Genomic DNA, 22,114 nt, shown 5'->3' on the forward strand with positions numbered 1-22,114 from the left:
CCCCCCGAAACTTTGCATTCCGCACAATAAACGAGCAGGTTTATCCTGCAACTTAAATGCCTGTGTGCTGATCTTTTCCTGTTCTATAGTATATGTGAGGCTGCCGGAGCCTCTAAGACTGTGCACCAGGCAAATCTGCATAACGGTGTGCGCCTGTTCTACCTACTATTTATTTATCTTGCCATGTGTTCTGAGGTATTATAGAGGAAACTCATTTTTGGGAGCTATTTTAAATGTAATTGCAACTGCACCTTTCCTGCTATGTGTTCTGGGGTATCATACATAGAACTGGCCCTGGTATAGTATATAAGAGCTGAATTTCTGTTGTTTAAAATATAAATTCAGTTCTTCTGCACCTGGCTAGACCTACTCCTACATGAAAGAAGTAAGAATGCTGCCTGTGCATTGTGCACACCACAGCAGTCATACACAGCATTTAGTTTTATATTCGACATGCTCCTTACTGAGAAGAATAATGTGATAATTCCAAATCTTCCCCAGTGACCTCTTTCTGAATAACAAGTAGGAATAGGCATGATATTTCCATGGGAACTGCCCACATGTGAGTTGCCATCAGTTTACCATTAGTTTCATAAGGCGATTTTTATATGAAAAACAGCCTTTTTCTCATTCAGATAAGCTAGATACAGGGGTTTGGTTACTGTTAGAAGGGCCCTGGGGTAAATGATAAATCAACGGGGACCAATGGAGTTTTCTATTGCTATGCCTACAACCGCTGCTCTGTAGGGGGCAAATATAGAGTTTACAAAAATGTACCAACCAATATAGGGGATTCCTATAGATGCCCGCCCATAAAAGCATACAGATATTAGCATTATAAATTGCTACTGCAATGCCTTCTACATACATGAACAAAGGGGAAATTATATTTATAACGTAACTAAGGGGTAAGACATTTTCTTATTGTGACATTACATTACAGACAAGTATAGTATGATAATTTATGCCTTAATAATGATATCATGCAAATGTTTCCATAATTACAGCCCATGATGTCATGAATATGACCATATAAGGCCAGGTTTACAGCTGTATATAAACATGAGAATGATTAGAGAAAAGAGTTGCCAAACTGCATGGAAGTTATGACTGGCATTGCTCCACAAAACATTAACCCATGTATTACTAGCAACATCTAATAACCACTGTGCCATCATGCTTTTTCAGGTTACTTTTTACTCTAGGCAAAAGCAAAATTGTGATAATAAAAAGACGAGGCCACCAGACCGATTAAAATGGTCATAGTAGGCTAACCTGGAATTTTTCCAGTCAAATATTCCATGAGTAAACTGTAAGATAAGTCATTGACCAGAATGAATGAATTTGAGCAGAGTCAAGGAGGATCTGCAGTTCCTCTCACTTTCATATTAACTTTTTACTGTGTAAATTTAATTTTTCCATATATCAAAAAAAGTTTTTTTCAAAATTTGAACTATTCAAAAATTCAATTTCTCAAGTGACTTTTATTTGATCATCAAAGAAAAGACAATAAAGTTGGAGACTTTTTTTTGTTATTAAATCTGTCCCTATGTGTATGAAAATATTTTGATGGTTGGAAAATCCATAACATCACGTGTGGCAAGGTTTAATCCTAATTACTGTATCTATTTCAGCAGCGCTTTGCCTGACTGTGTTTGTCTATAAGGCCAGTTGATCGTGTTGCTCCTATGTACTGTATGTTGTGAACCACTATCTCCCTCTGCTGACAGACTAAGCAATGGCATATACTGTGTCTACTTCCAAGTGAAGTTGTATGTTTAAACAACATGGAGCAAATATAAACTATACAGTTACAAGGTATATCAGGTCTGGATGGAGATTCAAAAAGTACACAGAGGCACAAACAGCCCAAAATAGGCCCAATAAATGGTGACTATCTATATCTCAAAGCAGCCCCTCTAGCTTCTGGGTTATATCTTGCCATTTGAAACATTTGAATAGCCTGTAAAGAACTCTCCTTTTGTTTTGCATCTGTGTTCAGGGTCACCATCAGAAATCATGGGACCCCATACTACCTCCCAACTGTCCCGCTCAACCTGCAGTCCCTCGTTTGTACTGGAAAGTCCAGTTTTTCTCTGCACTGAACAGCCAGAAAATAAACAAAGTTTCTAACTTAATTGGCTTTTGGCAGAGAGACCAGAACAGCCACAACAGAAGATAAGATACATTTGTAACAATACAAATGTATCTAGATAAGCAATCTAGATAAGCAAATAATTAATTGTAACAATATAAGATAACAGGTCCCTTAGGAAAAATTAGACTCACAGCTTAAAGTGCAATTCACCTTCATTAGCAAAACTGTAATAACTGAAAAAAACACAGAAATATGTTCAAACTTTTAACCTGCGAAATTTTGTAAAATGAACATGGTAATTAGGGGGTGTGGCCACAAAAATGGGCGTAGTAAAAATCTCCACGCTACACGCGGCAACTTTTTTGTCCCTCTTTTTATTTCCAGAATTTTGGGAGGTATGCATACTACTTAGCAGGGTCCCACCCAGGGCACATTATAGTACAAGCTGGCACACAAGACGAGTTAAACCAGGGTCATACCCCTGGTGCATTTATTGCATCACAATATTTCAGGGGCGTTCCCCCTTCGTCAGATGAACACCCCTGAAACGTTGTGACGCAATAAACGCACCAGGCGTATGACCCTGGTTAAACTCGCCTTGTGTGCCAGCTTGTACTATTTTGTTACTTGGAAATTGGGAGTGCCGTCTCCCTTAAGTGCTTGAGCACCAAGCCGAACCATTTGTGAAGGGCCTGAGTGTGAACGTGACCTTCTACACAGCCCAACACATTATCTCACTGCCTGCCCCTTGGCATTGTGCCCTGCTAACTATATAAAATGAAGCCCCAATTTTTTATAAAAATAGTTACAATCTCTGTGACTGTACTCATGTGATAAAGTGTTGATTCATTTTATTTTTATTGTCGGAAAATCAATAAAACATTTCAGTTTAAAAAAAAAAAAAAAAAATAGTTACAAACTCCTCCCAGCCACGCATTACCCACATCTGCCCATTGCCTTTCAGCTCTGCACTATTTTTTGGCAATTAATTGAATACATGTGTCTGCTCAGGATGCATTGGACAGGATTTCTACTCCCTGAATGTAGCCCTTTATATGATTCTTCAAAGGAAACATACAAACACCTGAGGGGTGCCGAAAAGGGGATGTAAAGGCAAAAAAATAAAATCCCATTTTACTTTCTTTAATTAATCTCCACTATAGTTTAGTTAAAAATGTGTACTGTTTTTATAAGAAACCTTACTGTATGCAGTGAATATTCCCCTTTGCTTTACTTGCTCTGACTACTGTGGGTAGGAAACTTCAGACGGTTCCTAACTGCTCTAGAGGGAAACAATCATACTTTCAAACAGCAGGGGTAGCCCCCCAGCTTACTTTCCAGGACTCGAGCAGCTTTGTTTGATTCTCTGTAGAGCAGCTGGTGACCTTGAAGAGATTTGTATCCACAGACCCAGTGCAGTCTGCATATTCAGATTATTATTAATCAGTCTTGCTGTATCGGCTTGTATGGTAGATATTATTTGACTTGTGCTGTTTTGATAATTTATGACGATCCCTAAGCTTAGCTTCCCAACAGCAGCCCAGACCACACTGAGCATGTGCATGGTCTTGGTATTGCAAAGATGTTTAACACAGCTACAAGATGGTGACCCCCCCATGGCCAACTTTTAAAGCATAAATTATTTGTTTTATTAGGCTTCTTGTGCAGTAAGTTCATGTTTATGTTTAGTATACAAAATACAGCATTTCTAGCATTATTCTATTTTAGACTTTAGTTCCCCTTTAACTAGACACCCCACAGTGACTCTAATCATTAATTCCCTATGTGGAGCCAATGCTCAAAACTTAACATCCCAGGGTACTTTTTGTGCAAAGCAAGCCACTGCCATCTTGTTCCAGGCTCTCTGATATCACCTGCATCATTTTGGGTTGGCACATACATAGTACAGAACTTTTCCAGGAATTTCTGTATGTGCATGCATCCAGCTTAAATCTGTGAAGGGGATACCTAACAGCTTTGAGCAAGATGGTTGGTTGCAACTGTAATTGTGCAATTCAGTAGCTACTATATAGTAAATACTACTATTTAGTAAATAAGCATTAGAGACTTACTTTAAAGAAATGAAAGCGTGTCAAATATTTGCACACAACACCCTCTTAACCCAGATGGCAAATCTAAATAGTTAAATTACTATGCAGAAAAGCTCACTACATGCCACAATGAACTTTAGTGCTTCTTTTATCTTGCTTGTGGCATTCTGACACCATGGGCTGCAGTGTTTGTGCTCTCTAATGCTGGTGGATGGAACATGTTTCTCCAAGCAAGCTGATCTTTCTGATGACATCACAGTTGGTGCTGCCATGCATGACATAAACCCAGCGTTACTAAGGTGTCACACTATCTATAGATCGTGTTACTGATACAGTTGAGGTCACCAGCTGTCATGGCTATAAAGGGTAAGGCAGGGGCCCTCCGGCTAATTGCCTCTCATACCTTGTGCAATAGATATATACTGTTATGCACTTGAAATTCAACTTTCATTTTACAGTTTGCAACTGAATATCATTATACTGAGAAGGGATTATAGCAATATTTTTATAACTTCAACTGATTTCTGATAGATTACATGCATTATAATTATTTTTCAATCTTAAAATGATTGTCATTCCTAATAAATACAGGTTCCCTTTTGAGCTTGGAGTATAGGCATGTCTATATTGTTCCTCATACTTGCTGAATGCTTTCAGGGGTTGTTGGGAGTTGTAGTTTAGCTGCAACTGGAAAGCCAGTTTGTCCTTTCCTGGTTGAATAACCAAAAAATAATTTCTTCTTTCCTTATTACTGGATGTCGTTTCAAAGATCAAATAAATGAACTAGTTTGCTTAACAAAAATCAAATTAATTCGTTTTTTTTTTAGACTAGGCCATTCCAAAAATAGCTTCTATCCACGTTTACAACCAGAAAAAGAAACACATCCTTTGAAAGCCTGATTTTATAGAGATTTCATTGACCCTATAATCAGTTTGCATGAAATATGTGCTTATACTATATGGACCCCAGCCAAATGAGGCCATTCCAATTGTCACTAAATGTTCCTGGTGGTGAGAGAGATGCCCCACAGGAGGGCAAGAAGAAAAGACACAAGAGTGTTACTGTCACACTACACTTGGCTCAGCAAAGATACCAGAATGCAGTTGGCAAAGACTTTACAAGTAAATCCTGGCACCCCCACTGAGAAATGTCCCCAGGTGGCTTTGGTAAAAAAAGCCATTTGGTACAGTGAGGATACCTCAGGTAGCCTTTGTGATGCACACAACCAGCTCAGAACATACAAATATACATAACATGTTGTCCTCAGCATTCTACACACATCCCTTTTACACAGGCCTGTACATAAGTCCAAAAGTAGAAAGATCCCACTAAATCTGCATATGCAACTTTAAAGAGAAGTGGTAAGTAATGTTTACATTTTAATCCTGCATTTCTGTGGATTAACATATTGACAACTTCTGCACAAAATAGAAGTAACCTCAGATAAAAAGGATGAACAACACCCCTAGCAACATTTTGTCACTCTGATGTTTTTGAGAAAAATTATTGATAAATGAGTTAAATTCATGGATGGGAATAAATAACCCCCTTAGTATTCAGAATTATGAATTGTGGAATTTTAGGTGGTGGATTAATTAGTAATAAGACTTATTTACTAACGTGGTGCAGTGTGCAAAGTGGAAGCAAATTGATGTTTTCTCATCCAGTGTAATGTTGTTCTTCTCTAGCATTCCAATGTCATTTGATGCAGTTGTAAATTGGGTGCAAGCTGTCGCTAGGGTTGCCACCTGGCCGGTATTTTACCGGCCTTGCCGGTAAAAATTATGGTTGATCCCAATGTTATTAATAGGAAAAAAAGACAAATATATAGGAAGACCCTAGCTGTCGCTAACATTTAAGGGCAGATTTATTGAGTTTCGAGTTGTGTTTTCCATGAAAATTCAAGTTTCCAAGTTGTATTTTTTGGTCAAAACTCACATTTTCGGGTTAAAAAAAAACTTGAATTGAGATTTCTTTTACCCTGACCCTGGAAATAGCTTGAATCCGAAAGTACAACACCTAAAACCTGTCGAGGTTCTGTAGAAGTCAATGGCAGAGGTCCCTTGAACCATTTGAAGAGGTTAACAGCCTTCATGATGTTTGAGTTTTTTTCGGAAACTTGAATGATTCGAGAGATTTGAGTTTTTTTGTGGGACACGGACTCACCGAATTGGAGTTTTTCTTAAGTAAGATAAAAACCCGCTAACACTCGACCTTTCATAAATAACCCCCTTACCATGTGGCAATAGCATCACTTCCAGCGTGCAGCATTAAAATGGCCAGTGGCGTAACTAGCTGTTACTGGGCCCCATAGCAAATTCAATTTAGGGCCCCAAAATATTTATAAGTTGGCCTATTTTACCAAGATATATTAAAATTGCTAATTAATTAGGGTCTCACTGGGCCCCCTACACTCCTGGGCCCCCTGCAACCGCAGGGTCTGCTTCCTCTATAGTTACGCACTGAAAATGGCATTAATGCATGATTTTTTTAGCACATATGTGATGTGGAACTTGCAACCTGCTGGGAGCACCCTGGTATTACCTCCATCTACAGGGTTCAATGATGTTATCAGGCACATGATTTAGTAGAAAAATGATTGGATGCAAGCGTAATGAATAATGTCAATATGCACACAGCCTTGCATCCATTTTACCACACCCACACTTGCGGTTGTAAATGTTGCTTTATTTCTTCCGAGCAAAGCCTGTTTCAGACATAGGCTTACCCTTGTCTTACTCAGCAAGAAACATTCCACAATGCATTTCAATATAAAGACCCAGTAATATACCATTCTATTGTTTCATACTGGTGCACTAGTCATTGACCCAGCTATTTTTCTAACTGCAATTTTCATGTCTGTCTGTTTATCTTTTAGGGGCACATTTACAAAGCTCGAGTGAAGGATTCGAATAAAAAAAACTTCGAATTTCGAAGTGTTTTTTTGGCTACTTCGACCATCGAATGGGCTAGTTCGACCTTCGACTACGACTACGAATCGAACGAAAAATCGTTCGACTATTCGATCGTTCGATAATCGAAGTACTGTCTCTTTAAGAAAAACTTCGACCCCCTAGTTCGGCAGCTAAAAGCTACCGAACTCAATGTTAGCCTATGGGGAAGGTCCCCATAGGCTTGCCTATGTTTTTTTGATCGAAGGATATTCGTTCGATCGAACGATTAAAATCCTTCGAATCGTTCGATTCGAAGGATTTAATCGTTCGATCGAACGAATAATCCTTCGATCGTACGATCGAAGTATTAGCGCTAAATCGTTCGACTTCGATATTCGAAGTCGAACGATTTTAGTTCCTGGTCGAATATCGAGGGTTAATTAACCCTCGATATTCGACCCTTAGTAAATGGGCAAATTTTGTAAAATGGACATGGTAATTCGGGGGTGCAGCCACACAAATGGGCGTTGTCAAAAATCTACCGCACTCCGCACAGCCAATCTTTTTCTCCTTCTTTCTGTTTCCAAAATGTTGGTAGTTATGCTAACCACATAACCATTTTGATAGACAGAGCAAAGCACAAAGTTCTCATGGCAGGAGTTAGAGAATGGGGGCCTAAGGAATGAAGGAAAGCTGGGACCCATCTACATCTGCAGGCCCGGATTTATGGAAAGGCCAAAAAGGCCCAGGCCTAGAGCGGCAGAATTTTAGGGGGCTGGCATGCCCAGCCACACCAGCATTGGTTTGGAAGTACTGGGGATTACACAGGAGATACAATAGTTTTTAAAATTTCCTCTGCACCAATCTAGGGTTGCCATCTGGACCAGAGTCTTTAATTTGAAGAAAAGCTGGCCAGTCTGAGGTTATTCACAATGGATAAATGGTTGCATTGTGGGTAAAAAATATGGCAACTTGCAGACAAAATTACACTTTGCACACTGTGGTTTCTGTTACATCATAAATACACAGTTTATTTTAAGAGCAAATCTTTCTGACCGCTACATCCATTATCTGCCATGAAAATAGACCTTGCTGTCTATCTGTCTGGCAAGCACATACCTTTGTTATGAATAAATACAAGCCTCACTGGCAGACACAGTATACGTTCATATTGTTAATTGTAAATAAAACGGTACCGGAGGTGCAGGTGTGAGCTTTCAGAATAATGCCCACTATTTTTCAGGTATCAGCCAATCACATTGCCAAGCATCAGAATAATCAGCAGTGGAAAGATTGTGTAGAAAGTGGAATAAAGCGGGGGTGTCTGAGTATCTGAGGACAGTTTAGCCACCAGGAACACCCTGATGGAGAGGCCCAGCTGTCACTATCAGTACATACCAAGCATAGCTTAGTGCCCAGCCTCTGCTTATATACCTTATTAGTCCATGAAGATTTCAGGATAGCTGGGGGATGTTAGTTCACCCTATTTACATATTAAATAGGAGCTCAGGCCTACTGCACCTCTGGCAAATGCATAAATACTCAGATTTATTATACCAGTACCTGGCTAAACAATCTTTTCTGACACATATCCACATAAATTACTTTATAGAATAATTTATACAAAGTAAAGTAGCTACAGTTATATGTTTTCATGACCAGGCTGTGAAAGGGGAAATACTTTTCACTTAATTTTTAATGCTCAGGATATATCATATTTTATTTTCCCAAACTGATGAAATCCAGCACATGTGGCATCCACAGCTGTAATCTGCTCAAAAGCAAGACTGTATACAAATATTTATGGTTCTGAACATAGATCCTATAGCACTAGGTTCCTGGCTTGTTTTATTTCAAGCCCTCCCTTGCAGGTCCAACCTTTGTTCAGGGGCCCACTTGACAGCAAATAAGTTTTACCCCAAATATCACATTTATTAGTATTCAAAGTAGGCTTTCAGGTGTATATAGGACAGCAAGTAGATATCCTCTCCAAATCTTAACCCAACTATCCTCCATGCTGAGCCCCCCTGCCACTGCTCCATGCCCCCATGGGGTATGGAAAGCCCCATAGTTTGAGAACCCCTGTCCTAGAGCATTTTATAACATTCTGCATTATACAAAGTTGTAAATATGTCCTTTATAAATGTAGGGTGTGATTTCCATTTCCTTTGCATAGGCTATAACAGAATCGGGCAAAAATAACTGGCCTGCCCAAGCCACCTGAAGCAAACATCCATTGTTTATCCCCCCAATAACTGCTCATTCTAAGCCACCCAGCTTCAGACCCTACCACATTAAATTTGTGATTGCCTTTACATTTTTATTTTTTGTGTTTATTCAAATTTTTTACTGTGCAGGGTTCAGGCATTACATTTTAAGGTTAGAAAGTCAGAATGTAAGACGAGTAGTAAAGGGCCTAAGCAAAAATTAAAATAAGAGAAGTAATAAAACTGAAGCCTTAGAGTCAATCTAATTTTTGCTCATTGCAGTCAAGTTCCCCCAAAATGAAGAAAACGGAATAGGTGCATTAATAACTTGGGATGCACCGAATCCAGGATTTAATTTGGGATTTGTCCTGGATTCATCCTTTTTAAGCAGGATTTGGCTGAAACCAAGTGCCCGGCTGAACAAATCCGAATCCTTAAAATCATGTGACTTTGTATTACATACTTTGTATTACATGTTCAAGGAATTCAAGAATTTTTTGTGTGTTTTTAAAAAAACACAAACTAGCATATGCAAATTAGTGTTTCGATTCAGTTTAGGATTCAACCAAATCCTTCATGAAAGATATAGGAATCAGCCAAAACCCAAAAAAGTGGATTTGGTGTGTCCCTACTAATAACTAAAATGTATTTAAATGTGCCGTTTAAATGATACCATCACCTACAACCAGCCTGCTCAATATATGAGGAAAAAACAGAAAGCTCCTGTTTCCATACACAAAGCGTTTTGGCTTTTTCCAGACTCATTGAAACATCAAGGGAGTTGGAGAAGGATTTTTTTTTCTCCTGCTGAACAAACATATTATCAGTGTGTGCACATTCCCCTTGGAGACTTTACCAAATTTAGCCCAAGAGATGTGAAACTGAAAGAAAGGAAAACAAATGGTAATGAGCAATAGGAATGCATGAGTAGGAGCCCACTAGCTGTGGATTCATTTAGCTTTAAGAAGGGTATCATTAGCTGTGTAGCTACATGCTGTCCCTTGCTCCAAGAAAACACTAATGTGGGGTAGAAGGAGGCAGCTTTATTTAAGCTACTTTCAATTAGAGTAACATTTGTAATTGTAATTTTAAAATATTTTCTAAAAAAAATATATTTAACACACATGCATACAGTATACTTTCCACTTAGTACACAGGGATGCTTCTGGCGGATGTAACTCCCCAGCACCAAAAGAGCCAAATTTACCCAAAAAAAAAAGGAAAGGCAAAGTTCCCACCCTACACTGCACTGCTTGTCTTTCTTATATACAGTTATACATATTGATATATGAGCCTTCTGTGTGTGTATGAAGTCTGCAAATAGACCAGCTTCTAATTTCATAAAGTTTTAAATCACATTAAATGACACACATGAAACAGCTGCACCATACGCTTAATACCAAATATGGAATGGATATTAAGAATGTAGTGCTTGCATAACTTCAAAACAGCATATAAAAGAGGAAGTGTTCTGGGATACTGTTGTGAAAACCCCAGTCTTGCCTGCCAAGTTTATAAAACAGGAATACTGAAGATATGGGTCAGGACTGAAAAATGGACCATTATATAAGGCTAATTCCCAGGTTTTAATGCAAAGTTCACTTTACATTTACTTTTAGTATGATATTGATGGACCTATTCTAAGCTTATTTCATATATTTTTTTACATATTGGAATTCCTTTTCTGGCTCTTTGCAGCTTCTACATGAAAATGCTGTCTAGGTGTTGATTTCAAAATGAATTCATGATTGCTAGGGTGATTAACCCCCTCATAGCCATGAAATGGTTTGAATTCCAAGTTGGATTTCCAATTGAAATTTAACTCTTAAAAATACCAGAGGTGGCTTTTTGCCACCTATGCTAACTAGCTACTAACTGACAGCTTAGGGTAAGGCCACACTAAGCGATAGCGCGGCGATTTGACTCGCCGCGACTATTCGCCGCGACTTTTAATCCTCAATCGCTGGTGAAACTTTGGCGCTGGCGTCTATGGGGAATCGCTGCGTAAAAACACACGCGGCGATCTTTTTTCTATTGTCGCTCGAAATCGCCTCGCCTTGCCTCATGTCAAGAACCGCCCTGGCTTCTAATAAAATCCAAGGGATTGAGCACCTATGATAACTTTGAAAGCCTGGATCAGGCTTTTAGTCTGGGCCAATATATAAAATACATATTTTTTTGGTATATTCACTTTTAGGTTCTAGTTCTCCTTTAAGGAGAACAGTTTTTTGACATAACCCTCTGAAAAGAAACACTGGTATCTTATTTTACTCTTTAGCCAGTTGGGGTTCAAGTTAAAGGGAAACTATCGCAATAATGAAAATGTAATATTAGTTTCATCATACTGAAATAAGAAACTTTCTAAATATAATCAATTTAAAATCCTTATCCGTTTCTGAAATGATCAAGTTACTTTTCACTCTCCCTCTCTCAGCATCAGTCTCTCTTCATTCTCTACTCATGCAGGAGTTGGGAGTCTGATTCTGAATGACAGCTAGATCCAATGTATCTTTTAGGGGCAGGCTACTTTTGCCTAGAAGATGTATTAGAGCTAACTCTTTCAAAATCACCAGAAATCCTGTCTCTTTACATGCAGGATTTGTGCCAAAGACACTTATTTTGATTTTTGTTTGTGCTGGAATCAGTTATGTGAGTGAGCTCTAATTCATCTACTAGGAAAGGAAGCCCCCTATAAGATATATTGGATCTAACTATTAATGAAAATCTGACACCCAACTCCTAAATGAAGAGAAAATGATGCGGAGAGAGGGATAGTCAAGATAAACGTGACTATTTCAGAAACAGTATTTTCTGTGATTTAAGACTTCATAGAAGTCCTACCTTGCTGCAGAGTAAAATCCTAATCTCCTCCAGAAGAGGTGACAAAACATCCAAAATTTCCTAATCCTTCCTACTAGTGATATTCGACACAGACCCAACCGTAACCCATAGTAACCCATAGTAACCTAACTCACACTCAACCCAGACCGTGTTGCCAATTTATATGCAGGTAGGACTTGATGTACAACATGGGTGCATGGGTGGAATCATGCCTGATTTTCAACCTCATCTACTATGTTACTATATACTATGTGTGACTTTACTTTGTAGGAAAAGGTCACTACTCTGTAGCAAGAGGGCAATACTCTGTAGCAAGGTGGAAAGTTTTCAACCTCATGTAATATGATACTTTATGACTATTTGTGACTTTACTCTGTAGCAAGAGGGTAATACGCTGTAGCAAGGTAGAACTGTAAAAAAAGGTATAACTTTACTCTGTAGCAAGTAACTTTAAGATGGGTCATAGGCTAACTTAATGGATTAGTGGTTAGGTAGATGATCAGTTTAACTATACCTGCACATATATTAATATAATTAAGTCAGAAATTGCCCTGAATAAAAAGGTTGTATTTGTGGCTAGCTGATATAGTTTGTGTAAGATATAGCACTGAGGCTATAACTCAGTGGACCTTATTACTTTGTAGGCAGACAATGCTGAATATGTATATTGAGTCAGAAAGAGAAGGGCCACTGAAAGTTTACAGAGGTCAAACAAGGAGACAAGTTATCCCACATCCCAGCATGCTCTGTTTGATAGCCAGCTGAGGATGGATCATAGTCCTGCTAGGAAAGTAGATCAAGTCCTGCTGGGAAAATAGATCTGGTTGGATTATATAAGATACCAAATGAGAGCCAGTGAGAACATACAGCTATCTTTCTATTTAATGAACAAATGGGGGGGGGGTAATATTTCCTCTTGTGCTCACCCTGAGACAGTTTTGGGGTAGTAATGTGCCCTGGGTCCTCAAACAAATAGAGGCATCTTGGACAGACATGATCTTGGTATATTTGCAAATGATCTATTATACGTTAAATGATACATTTGTAGTATGCATGTCATCCACTTTCAAATCACCTTAATCACCTTACAGTGACATCAGCCAGGAAAGTTTCTATTTCTGTGTCAATTGTAAGCCACAGGGGAAACATTACCTGGCTGAACCCAAAGGATACCAACTTTCTTGTAAAATGTTGATAGAATTTGATAGAATTGATGGAATTATCTTTGTTGTGCCCCAATACCTGCCTTCTGTGCATGGCACATCATACATGTGCATTTATAGCTAGAGTTCCAGTATACAGTTTATGCTCACAGTGAGTTAAAGAGACTATGAATGCACCCTTCTCTTTTTCATCTCTTTCTCATGCCACCTGGCTTGACCGATGGCTGAGACTGGAGCTGGCATTACAGAGAAGGCTATTTTAGGCACAAACGCTGTGTCTCTGGGATTTGGCTGTCCTTTCAAATACCCAGGCCCAGTCTGCATGAGCATTACCCTAGATTATAGTTGGATCACTACAAGAACTAAAAATACAATACATTTATTTATACATTTATGACAGAGAGAAGGGATTGGACTGGGAGCCGAGTGCTGACTTATAAATCAGAAGTTTATATTATAATTTGAAAAACATTCATGGTGTAGGTGGGGAGTATGAGTTATTGTGCACTTGCTCATCTCTAAAAGAGAATACAATTTATACTGCAGCATAGTTATGTCTAGTGGTGTGTGGCTGCTCTGGGATGTAGAGGTTACTTGGACAGTAACATCTTTTTTTTAAGTGCCCCCCTAATGTTACTACCCTGCCAACAGAAACAATATTATGCTGAATCGTTTAAGAGGACAGACAACCCAGACTATCTGCTACACCATCACCAGTTGACACAGCAGCTGAGACACTCTGTGCCCAGCATGTCACTTGTCAGACCTGAATTATTTATTATGACTGGCCTAACTTCATGCCTGCCACAAAAGGCCTGCAAATGTTGAGGCAGCTGCTGGCATGCAGGGAGTTAACAGTACACTAAATAATGGCATTGGCAAGCTACACCCAACTCTGTTTTTCTCTATTTATAGTGGCAACAAACATAATAGCACATGGCACTTGCTCCCTGTTGGAACAAACATATCCACCAACTTGTAACTGTGCTACAGCAGTTGTTGGGTGCATATGACAATTTACTCCCTGTTGTCCAGGTGGACTTACTATCCTCATACCACAAAACAAGAAATGCTGGTTGGGTTTTTGGGGGCAGGGGATAATAGGTGTCTGGAATCAGAAAGAACTCAATAGAATGGATCTAAGTCACTGCTATATCACACACTGTCTACATTCAGTATCTTAGTAGCCCTTAGTAAGCTTACGCAGGACTAGAAGAACTCGTACAGAGAAGTTTAACTTGCCAGCTTTTAGCTGATGGACTACAGTTTCCATCACCCTAAACAGACTTTAGAATTAGACAATGTATGCTGGGAAATTCATTTAGTGCCCAAGTTATCAGGTTAGGTGACTGTTGATGCATAATGTGTGTGAATATGATGGGGACCGTAGATTGTAAACTCCACTGGGACATTGACTGATGTGAATGGTGTATAATCTCTGTAAAGCCTGCGGAATAAGTACTATGTAAATAAAGAATAATAATAATGTTCTATATGACGGATGGGCCAAAAGGAACATAGAGAGCTACATATAAGCATAGGGTCTTACGTACCTCTCTTGCAATATGATTTAGGGCTTGATCCTCAGCAGAAAGTCTCTCCCTGTTGGGGTGTCTTTTCCTTCCAGGTCCTTGGGTGCCCATCTTCTCCTTGAGGAGTGAATGGTGAGTCGATGTCGGTTTGTCAGCCCAGTATCCTCATCCAGACTCCCACAGAGGGACTCCCACTGCTTGTCCTAGAGATGAAGGGATGATGGTGACACAGAATCCTCTACGCCAACCCAGATGGGAGACAAATTGCTGCTCCGGGTATGTATCTATCTCTGCTTTATAAGTGACTAGTACTGCTGTATTTGCCTTCTCTCTTTCCCTGCTCCTCTCAGCTTATTTTGTGGTGCCTGTCCACCTGGTGCCTAATGTTCAGGCTATGGACTATCTACTAGTGCGGCAAATAGATGTACCTCCCTCTCCTTGTTACTATTTATCTTGTATGCTCTTAGGTACCCTGACACTGCTCTGAATGCAGATACTTTACAGGTCCCCTAGTTAGACGGTATGTATCTTCTTGTTACTGTGCGGCTGTTCTCTCTGTCTCTATCAGTCAGGCAGCTTGCTTCATGCATGGGGACTGCAAGAGGAAATGTGTCAGATGTTCTTCCTCCCTGCAGGGTACTCCCCTCCTCTCCCTCCTCTCCCTCCTCCTCTCCTCTCCCAGCTCTGCGGCTGACTCCAACTAGAGCACGAGCCAAAGAAAGAAGGATGATAAGGAAGGTGTTTGTAGACATACAGATATATACCTGTCCAATGTCACTCATCTGTGTATGTATGAGAACTCTTGCCCCAAATACCTTGCCACAAACAACCCTTCATTGATTCTTGAGTGAGGGTTAACTCATCATTCAGTACAGAACAGAACTGTTATTAAATGTTTTGGATACTGGAAGACTAAAAGTTCAGTTTTAATTAATAATTGTACACAGTTCCAGTGTGTGCTTTATTTCTCTTGGTTCTACCTATTTTCTTCCCTAGAATTAGAATAATCAGGGACAATAATATTAGAGGGGCCCTGAGCTTTAAGTAATTATGATTATAGGGTTTTATAGATCAGACTACTGGATGGTTGTTAGCAACTATGGTATTTTTGGTAAATATACTGTATCAGTATGTGTTCTTGGGCATTTAATATTTCTTTTGTACTCTTATGCGTTCTTGAGCTCTTTATTATGAAGTTGACACTGTATTTATACTGCCATATGTTTTGGGGATGATTAATATGAAGTTGGCACTGAATTTCAACTCGGGTTGTACCAAATCCATAACTTTTTGGTTCGGCCAAATGCCAAATCTTCTAGAAAAGAGTTGGTCGATAGCGAATGAATCTGGTCTAATTTACATATACATTGGATTGAAAATAATAGAAAAACATAATTAGAACAAAAACAACATTAAAACAAAACAAAAACATTTTTGGGTATGCATCTATGGGTCAAAAGCCACTCCATGTGCGCAATACCTTTGTACTCAATGATAGGGGGATGCCTTTGCCAGTGCAGTATTAGCTCTGAAAACACCATGCATGTTTGACGTTAATCTTAGATTCTGCATTGAAGAAAATCACTTTTACCTGTTACCTATCACCAAAAATATTGGCACTTTTGATCTACTGCAAAGTAAGTGTGAAGTGTGAAATGAACCAGCTGGGTCATTTATAACCTGGGGTGCAAAAACTTTTCCATGCAAATGATTGTAAGTTTGGGTGGGCAGGGGGCAGGGCAGGGGAACGTGACTCCCTGCCCCCACACTTTTTATATCGAGCAGGGCTGTGAAAAAGAGCACAGAGGCCTATCATTATTTGCAAAATGCCCCCCACACACTTTGCACTCTGTATGGGGCATTGTGAATGAATGCTCCATTCAAAACTTGATATATCCTTTTAGATCAGAAAAAAATGACATAGAAAATATTACTGACACTATTAAGTATCCCGCTAGACCACCTGCACTTTCAAATCGTCAGCCCTGCTGCCCACATTTCCTTGTCGACTTTTACTATATTGCTGCTTCCATTGCTAACCCAGTGCTACTCCACTGTCCCTGGCTGTCAACTCACTCTTTTACATCTCCATCTGCTGACCTGTGTCCCCCCCTAATGTTCCCTAGGCATGTGCCTACCATGCCGTTCCCTAATATTGGCACTGCAAGTCAGATAAAATATCAAATAAACGAACATCCATTAGAATAATAATCCAGACCAGTCTTTGGAAAGTGCACACAAATGACTTTAATATTATTGTAGTGGCACTAATCTGCTCCAAAATAAAACGGGAAGACATAGAAAGTGTTAGCACACAGCCCTCCCCCTTGGGAGTCTGGGAGAAGGAATTCAACAACAGCTGGAGAACTGCAGTCTGATGATTCCTGACATAAATACAAACATATCTAGAATAACGATCAATGATTCTTTATGTAATATATATATATATATATATATATATATATATATATATATATATATATATATATATATATATATATATAACGTATATATAGATGCATTATCATATGTAGTATCATTTTTCAGAGCTCCCATAGGCACATGAATTATACCATATCCAGATTTCTATTTTAAAAGGGCTTACAGGTTCCATATATTAGCTCTGATGTGAGTTTCTGCTTACACACTGAAACAATGCTTATTTAAACTGGGAATAATGGGAATATTTATCAAAGCACCTGTTTATCTAAGCATGGAATTAGAAGTGGCATAACTACCATTTGAGAGTCCCTGTAACCACGGGGTCTATTGTATGATTTCCCCCTCCTTGCCTATTTTGCCTTAAACTTTTTTTCCCACCCCAAATGACCATGCGGACACCAAGCAAAGGGGTGATTATTGGCTGTGAGTGCAGAGGGGCCGAGCAGAATGAATATGGCTAAATACTTGACTAAATATATCTGAATAGTCTATTATACGCTGAATAAAGAAAGGTCTCTAGAAAAAAAACTATTAATTAACTGTAGTACTATCTATTGCAATGGCATGTACAATAAAAGTGCAAAATAATTTTTATCATACTAAATATAACATGTGGTGAATGCAGTATAAAAGCTACATTTGGAAGTGGTTAGCTAACATTAGGAATTTTGGTGTAAACCTTGCTATATGCAGGATAGGTTGTATATTTCTTTTTAAAATATACTGTACAGTGGACCATTTATTCAAACATATAGATATTGATATTCAATGATAATTTACAACCAGTCTTCAGTTTTTACTTATTTCCATCAGACGTAATACAGTATTTATGCACATGAAAGACAAAAAAAATCCTCTGAAAGAATACTGCTTAATAATCATTAACGCAAACCAATAAGAATACATAGTGGACATTGGGCTTGTGTAAAGGACACTAGGGGTCATTTAATACTGAAGGATAGGGTACAAAGTGCAAAACAATGGGCCCAATTTGCTGTTATTTGCACTTTGCACCGTCATGTATCACACTGCTTTTTGTTCCTTTTGCACTGCCGCTAATTATTCCATGAAAGTTTTCTGTTGTGTTTGTCTCCCAGTTGTCTCCTTCCACCTGCCCAGTGTTTTCTGTATCAGCTGTCTCTTCCTTTCAGCTGCCTCTCTATTTCTGTCTCCTCTTCCATTCTTTCTGTCACTACACTGCCTTTTCACTCGTTAGTTCACACACAGGAGCTATAGCTCTAACCAAGATGCATCAGTATGTGATAATTACAGGCTTGATCTACTTGCAATGCTTGTGGTACAGGCCCGGACTGGCAATCTGTGGGTTCTGGCAAATGCCAGAGGGGCTGCTATAAGGTCCCATAGAAAGTCAGTATTTAGTGGGCTGGTGGGGTCTGTTTGGGCCTCTTTGTGGGCTGATTGGGCCTCTGTGTACCTGAAATGCCAGGGCCTTTTTTAATTCTCAGTCCGGGCCTGTTGTGGTATGAGCCCCTGTGAGTAACAGTGGTTCAAATACAGGTAGTAGTTCAACACAGCAGCAGTACAGAGCACACATACAGTATGTCCACAGGACCGTGATATAGTTTAGCAACAGTACGTGCTAAGGGGTGAGTTATGGAGATGCATAAAGGCAGGAGGCAAGCAGAACATACCCTGGCACTATGGAACTGCTTTATCTGCAACTTAAATGAATTATTGCTTAATCATTTTTTTTTTTTCATCTTAGGGTAAGGCCACACTGGGTGTTTTGGGGAGATTTGGACGCCTGACGACTAATCGCCTCGTCTTTGCGGTGACCAATCTCCCCAAACGCCTTCCCTCACTCTGTGCCGGCTAAAATGAAAAATCACCAGAGCTGATCACACGCGGCAATTCTTTTTCCGTAGTCGCCCAAAGTTTCCTTGTGAGGCAACTTCGGGCGACTTTGGGAAAAGAACTCCTGCATGTGATTAGCGCCGGCGATTTTTCATTTTAGCAGGTGCAGAGTGAGGGAAGGCGTTTGGGGAGATTGGTCACCGCAAAGACGAGGCGATTAGTCGTCAGGCGTCCAAATCTCCCCAAAACACCCAGTGTGGCCTTACCCTAAAGTCAGCATTTAATAGACTGAGATGATATGCTGCCAGGGTTCCCAGGGACGGCAAAATGCTGCTCCTAGTAACTTTAAGAGCAGAATTTCTGCTTTTTTAACTAAAACTTGTCTCTTATAGTGCTGAGAGCTCTATTGCACTCTCTTCAATAGAGATGCGCCTCCTCCGGGACCCCCTTCAGTACAGGAAAGGTAAATGCTAGGGACTGGGGGGGGGCATCTAATCCAGCTCCTGGTTGAGAATTAGGGATGCACCGAATCTGAATTCTAATTTGAATATGTAAATTAGGGGGGAATCACTTAACTTTTTGTCACATAACAAGGAACTAAAAAAAAATTAGTATTGCAAATTAGGATTCGGATTCGGTTCTTTCGGCCAAATCTTTCATGAAGGATTCAGGAATTCGGCGAATCCAAAATAATTGATTCGGGGATCCCTACTGAGAATTGCCCTTGAAGGCAGCATGTTGTCATACATCAGGTACATGTTCTTTGGCCAAACATTGTTGTGACTTAATAGCTGCAGATATTATTTCTTTATATACTGGCAACTTGTTACACAGTGCTTTACAGAGATCATCAACATTTATTTATTTATTTAGCACCCACAAGTTACATAGCACTTTGCTTTAAGTGTGACAAGTGTGACAAACAAGACTAACAGAGTAAGGATTGCACAAGAGGGCAATCCTCTTGTGTGTCAATTTAATACTTTTTGTGAACTTGTTATTTTAGTACAGTCCTGGCCATTGCAGAGTATTTGTATAATCTCTTATGATTTGAGTTTATTGCTTGCTAGTGACATCTAGTGATATGCTGTAGACATCACATACTGGCATTTTCAAAACTAAACTCAATAGTATAGTGTTCAGCATATTATATATATATATATATATATATATATATATATATATATCTATATATATATATATATATATATAAATGCAAAAAAGACCAGCAACACTGAGATAATTTAGTGAAAATGTTTTCAAGTGTATTAAAATTGCATGAACAGCCAACGTGATGTTTCGGTCCCCCCCTTAATGTATGATATTGTGGATTTAGGATTAACCTTTCTATTCATCTATTCATATTTGATGTTTAGCTGATACATTATATATGCACAAGCCAGACTGGGTCATAATCATTATTTACATATATAGTAACAATAATTTACATAACACTTTACAATAATCCTGCCTGTGGATAAATAGTTGGAGTTGCTTAATCAGAATATAGATGTGACACCAGTGGCGTAACTAGATATTACTGGGCCCCACAGCAAATTATTTTTCAGGCCCCCAAAATGTTTAGAGGTTGACTTGTTTCTCCAATATTTATTGAAATTGTATATGAATTAGGGCCTCGTGGGGCCCCTATACCTCCTGGGCCCCCCTGCAGCCGCAGGGTCTGCTTCCTCTATAGTTACGCCTCTGTGTGACACACACACACACACGAGCCTATTTACTAACATTCAAATTTTATTCTTTTTTAATGAATCACATTTTTCTCTAATAATGTGTGTTATTTTATTTTTAGAAAACTGTAAACTCTACATGCACTCAAGGTCCTATAGAAGTCAGTGGATCTGTACGGATCCTACTGGACCTTTTTTTTACCCATTCAGATCTTTGTATTTATTCTCTAGTAACTGCAGAAACGGAACTAGAGGGGGGCGGGCCCTGGCGCAGGACACGCAGCCGGGCCCCCCGTCCCCTTCCGTACACCCGGAACTGGTCTGGAATATGCGCCACAAATCGGCGCGCGTACTGCTGGGGGGCCCTGAGGGGGTGCGGGCCCTGGCCGCTCGCACCCCCTGCTCCCCCGGTAGTTCCGCCCCTGAGTAACTGTCCCACAAAATTAAATTTTTAGAAGCGCGTCATTCATCAGTTATCTTTGTTTGCACTGTCTCTATTCTGATCTTTTTATAAATCATAAGGCATTTGTGATTTTAGAGAAATACATTTAGTTAAATCTAAAATCACTAAAATTCAAATGTTGATAAATGGGCCTCCCTGATTTAGAGAGCTGGCAAACAGTGTGAATAAGAATGAGGCCTTTATTCTTATTACTTTTACTTTTTAAATGTCCATCAATTTCTATTATGCTTATTTCGCCATTCTATTAAAGAGTTTGACTGTGTGTTAGGAATAATGACCAAAACTGGCATAATTGAGTTGACAATGCAGGCATGGTAGCTAGTTAGTTATAGGGAAGAGACAAACCAAGTAGAGGTTTGACTGGTATGGTAGCCTAGTAGGATGTGGTAGTTGTTGCAGGATGGGGTGGTGTTGGCCCAAGTAGTAGTTTTGTGCATACTGGTTAGAAGGGGACCAATATAAGGGAACACTAGTGCAGCAAATTAACAGAAAGGGCAGGCTATGTTCACCTTTTTAGTACAGACAGCATAACACAAGAACATTTCCAAAGTCAGATATTTTTATTTAATTTTGTAAAAAAGATCTCTTTGGAGTCAGGAGAAAACCTTTGTGCTCCAATACACAGACTGAAAACAGCACAGAGGCCCAGACAGAAAGACAGAAAGGAGGACAGAAATGAAAATTGGAGAGATGGAGGCTGGATAGATTTGCCGTCCTCATGATATCTACATGATAATTAGCTTGTGGATTAGGAAAATATAGGAGCTCATTTTAGAACTTAAAACTTTCAAATTAGTGTTGCTCCATCCAACTGTACCTAGATTCCAACTCCCAGCATCTCCTGCATATTATCGAAAGATAAATCACAATGGAAGCTGTTGTCCAGCAGCATCAGAGATTGATTCTTAAAGCAACAGTG

General features: G+C 39.3%; 1 protein-coding gene across 21 annotated transcripts in view; it reads right to left on the reverse strand.

The window, feature by feature from the left end:
- The window catches only part of LOC108701415 (leucine-rich repeat flightless-interacting protein 2), a 77,062-nt gene extending 61,652 nt beyond the window's left edge, over positions 1–15,410 (reverse strand). For 14 of the 21 annotated variants that reach the window (XM_041576550.1, XM_041576549.1, XM_018236055.2 and 11 more), the window contains exon 1: positions 14,809–15,410. In XM_041576550.1, the coding sequence (XP_041432484.1) occupies positions 14,809–14,898 (90 nt within the window). In that variant the 5' untranslated portion in view covers positions 14,899–15,410. The remainder of the gene's footprint in view (positions 1–14,808) is intronic. The other 7 variants (XM_018236064.2, XM_018236062.2, XM_018236060.2 and 4 more) reach the window with 2 other exon arrangements.
- Between the last annotated feature and the right edge of the window lie 6,704 nt (positions 15,411–22,114).

The sequence above is a fragment of the Xenopus laevis genome, chromosome 9_10L (genome assembly GCF_017654675.1).
Source record: "Xenopus laevis strain J_2021 chromosome 9_10L, Xenopus_laevis_v10.1, whole genome shotgun sequence".
NCBI lineage: Eukaryota > Metazoa > Chordata > Amphibia > Anura > Pipidae > Xenopus > Xenopus laevis.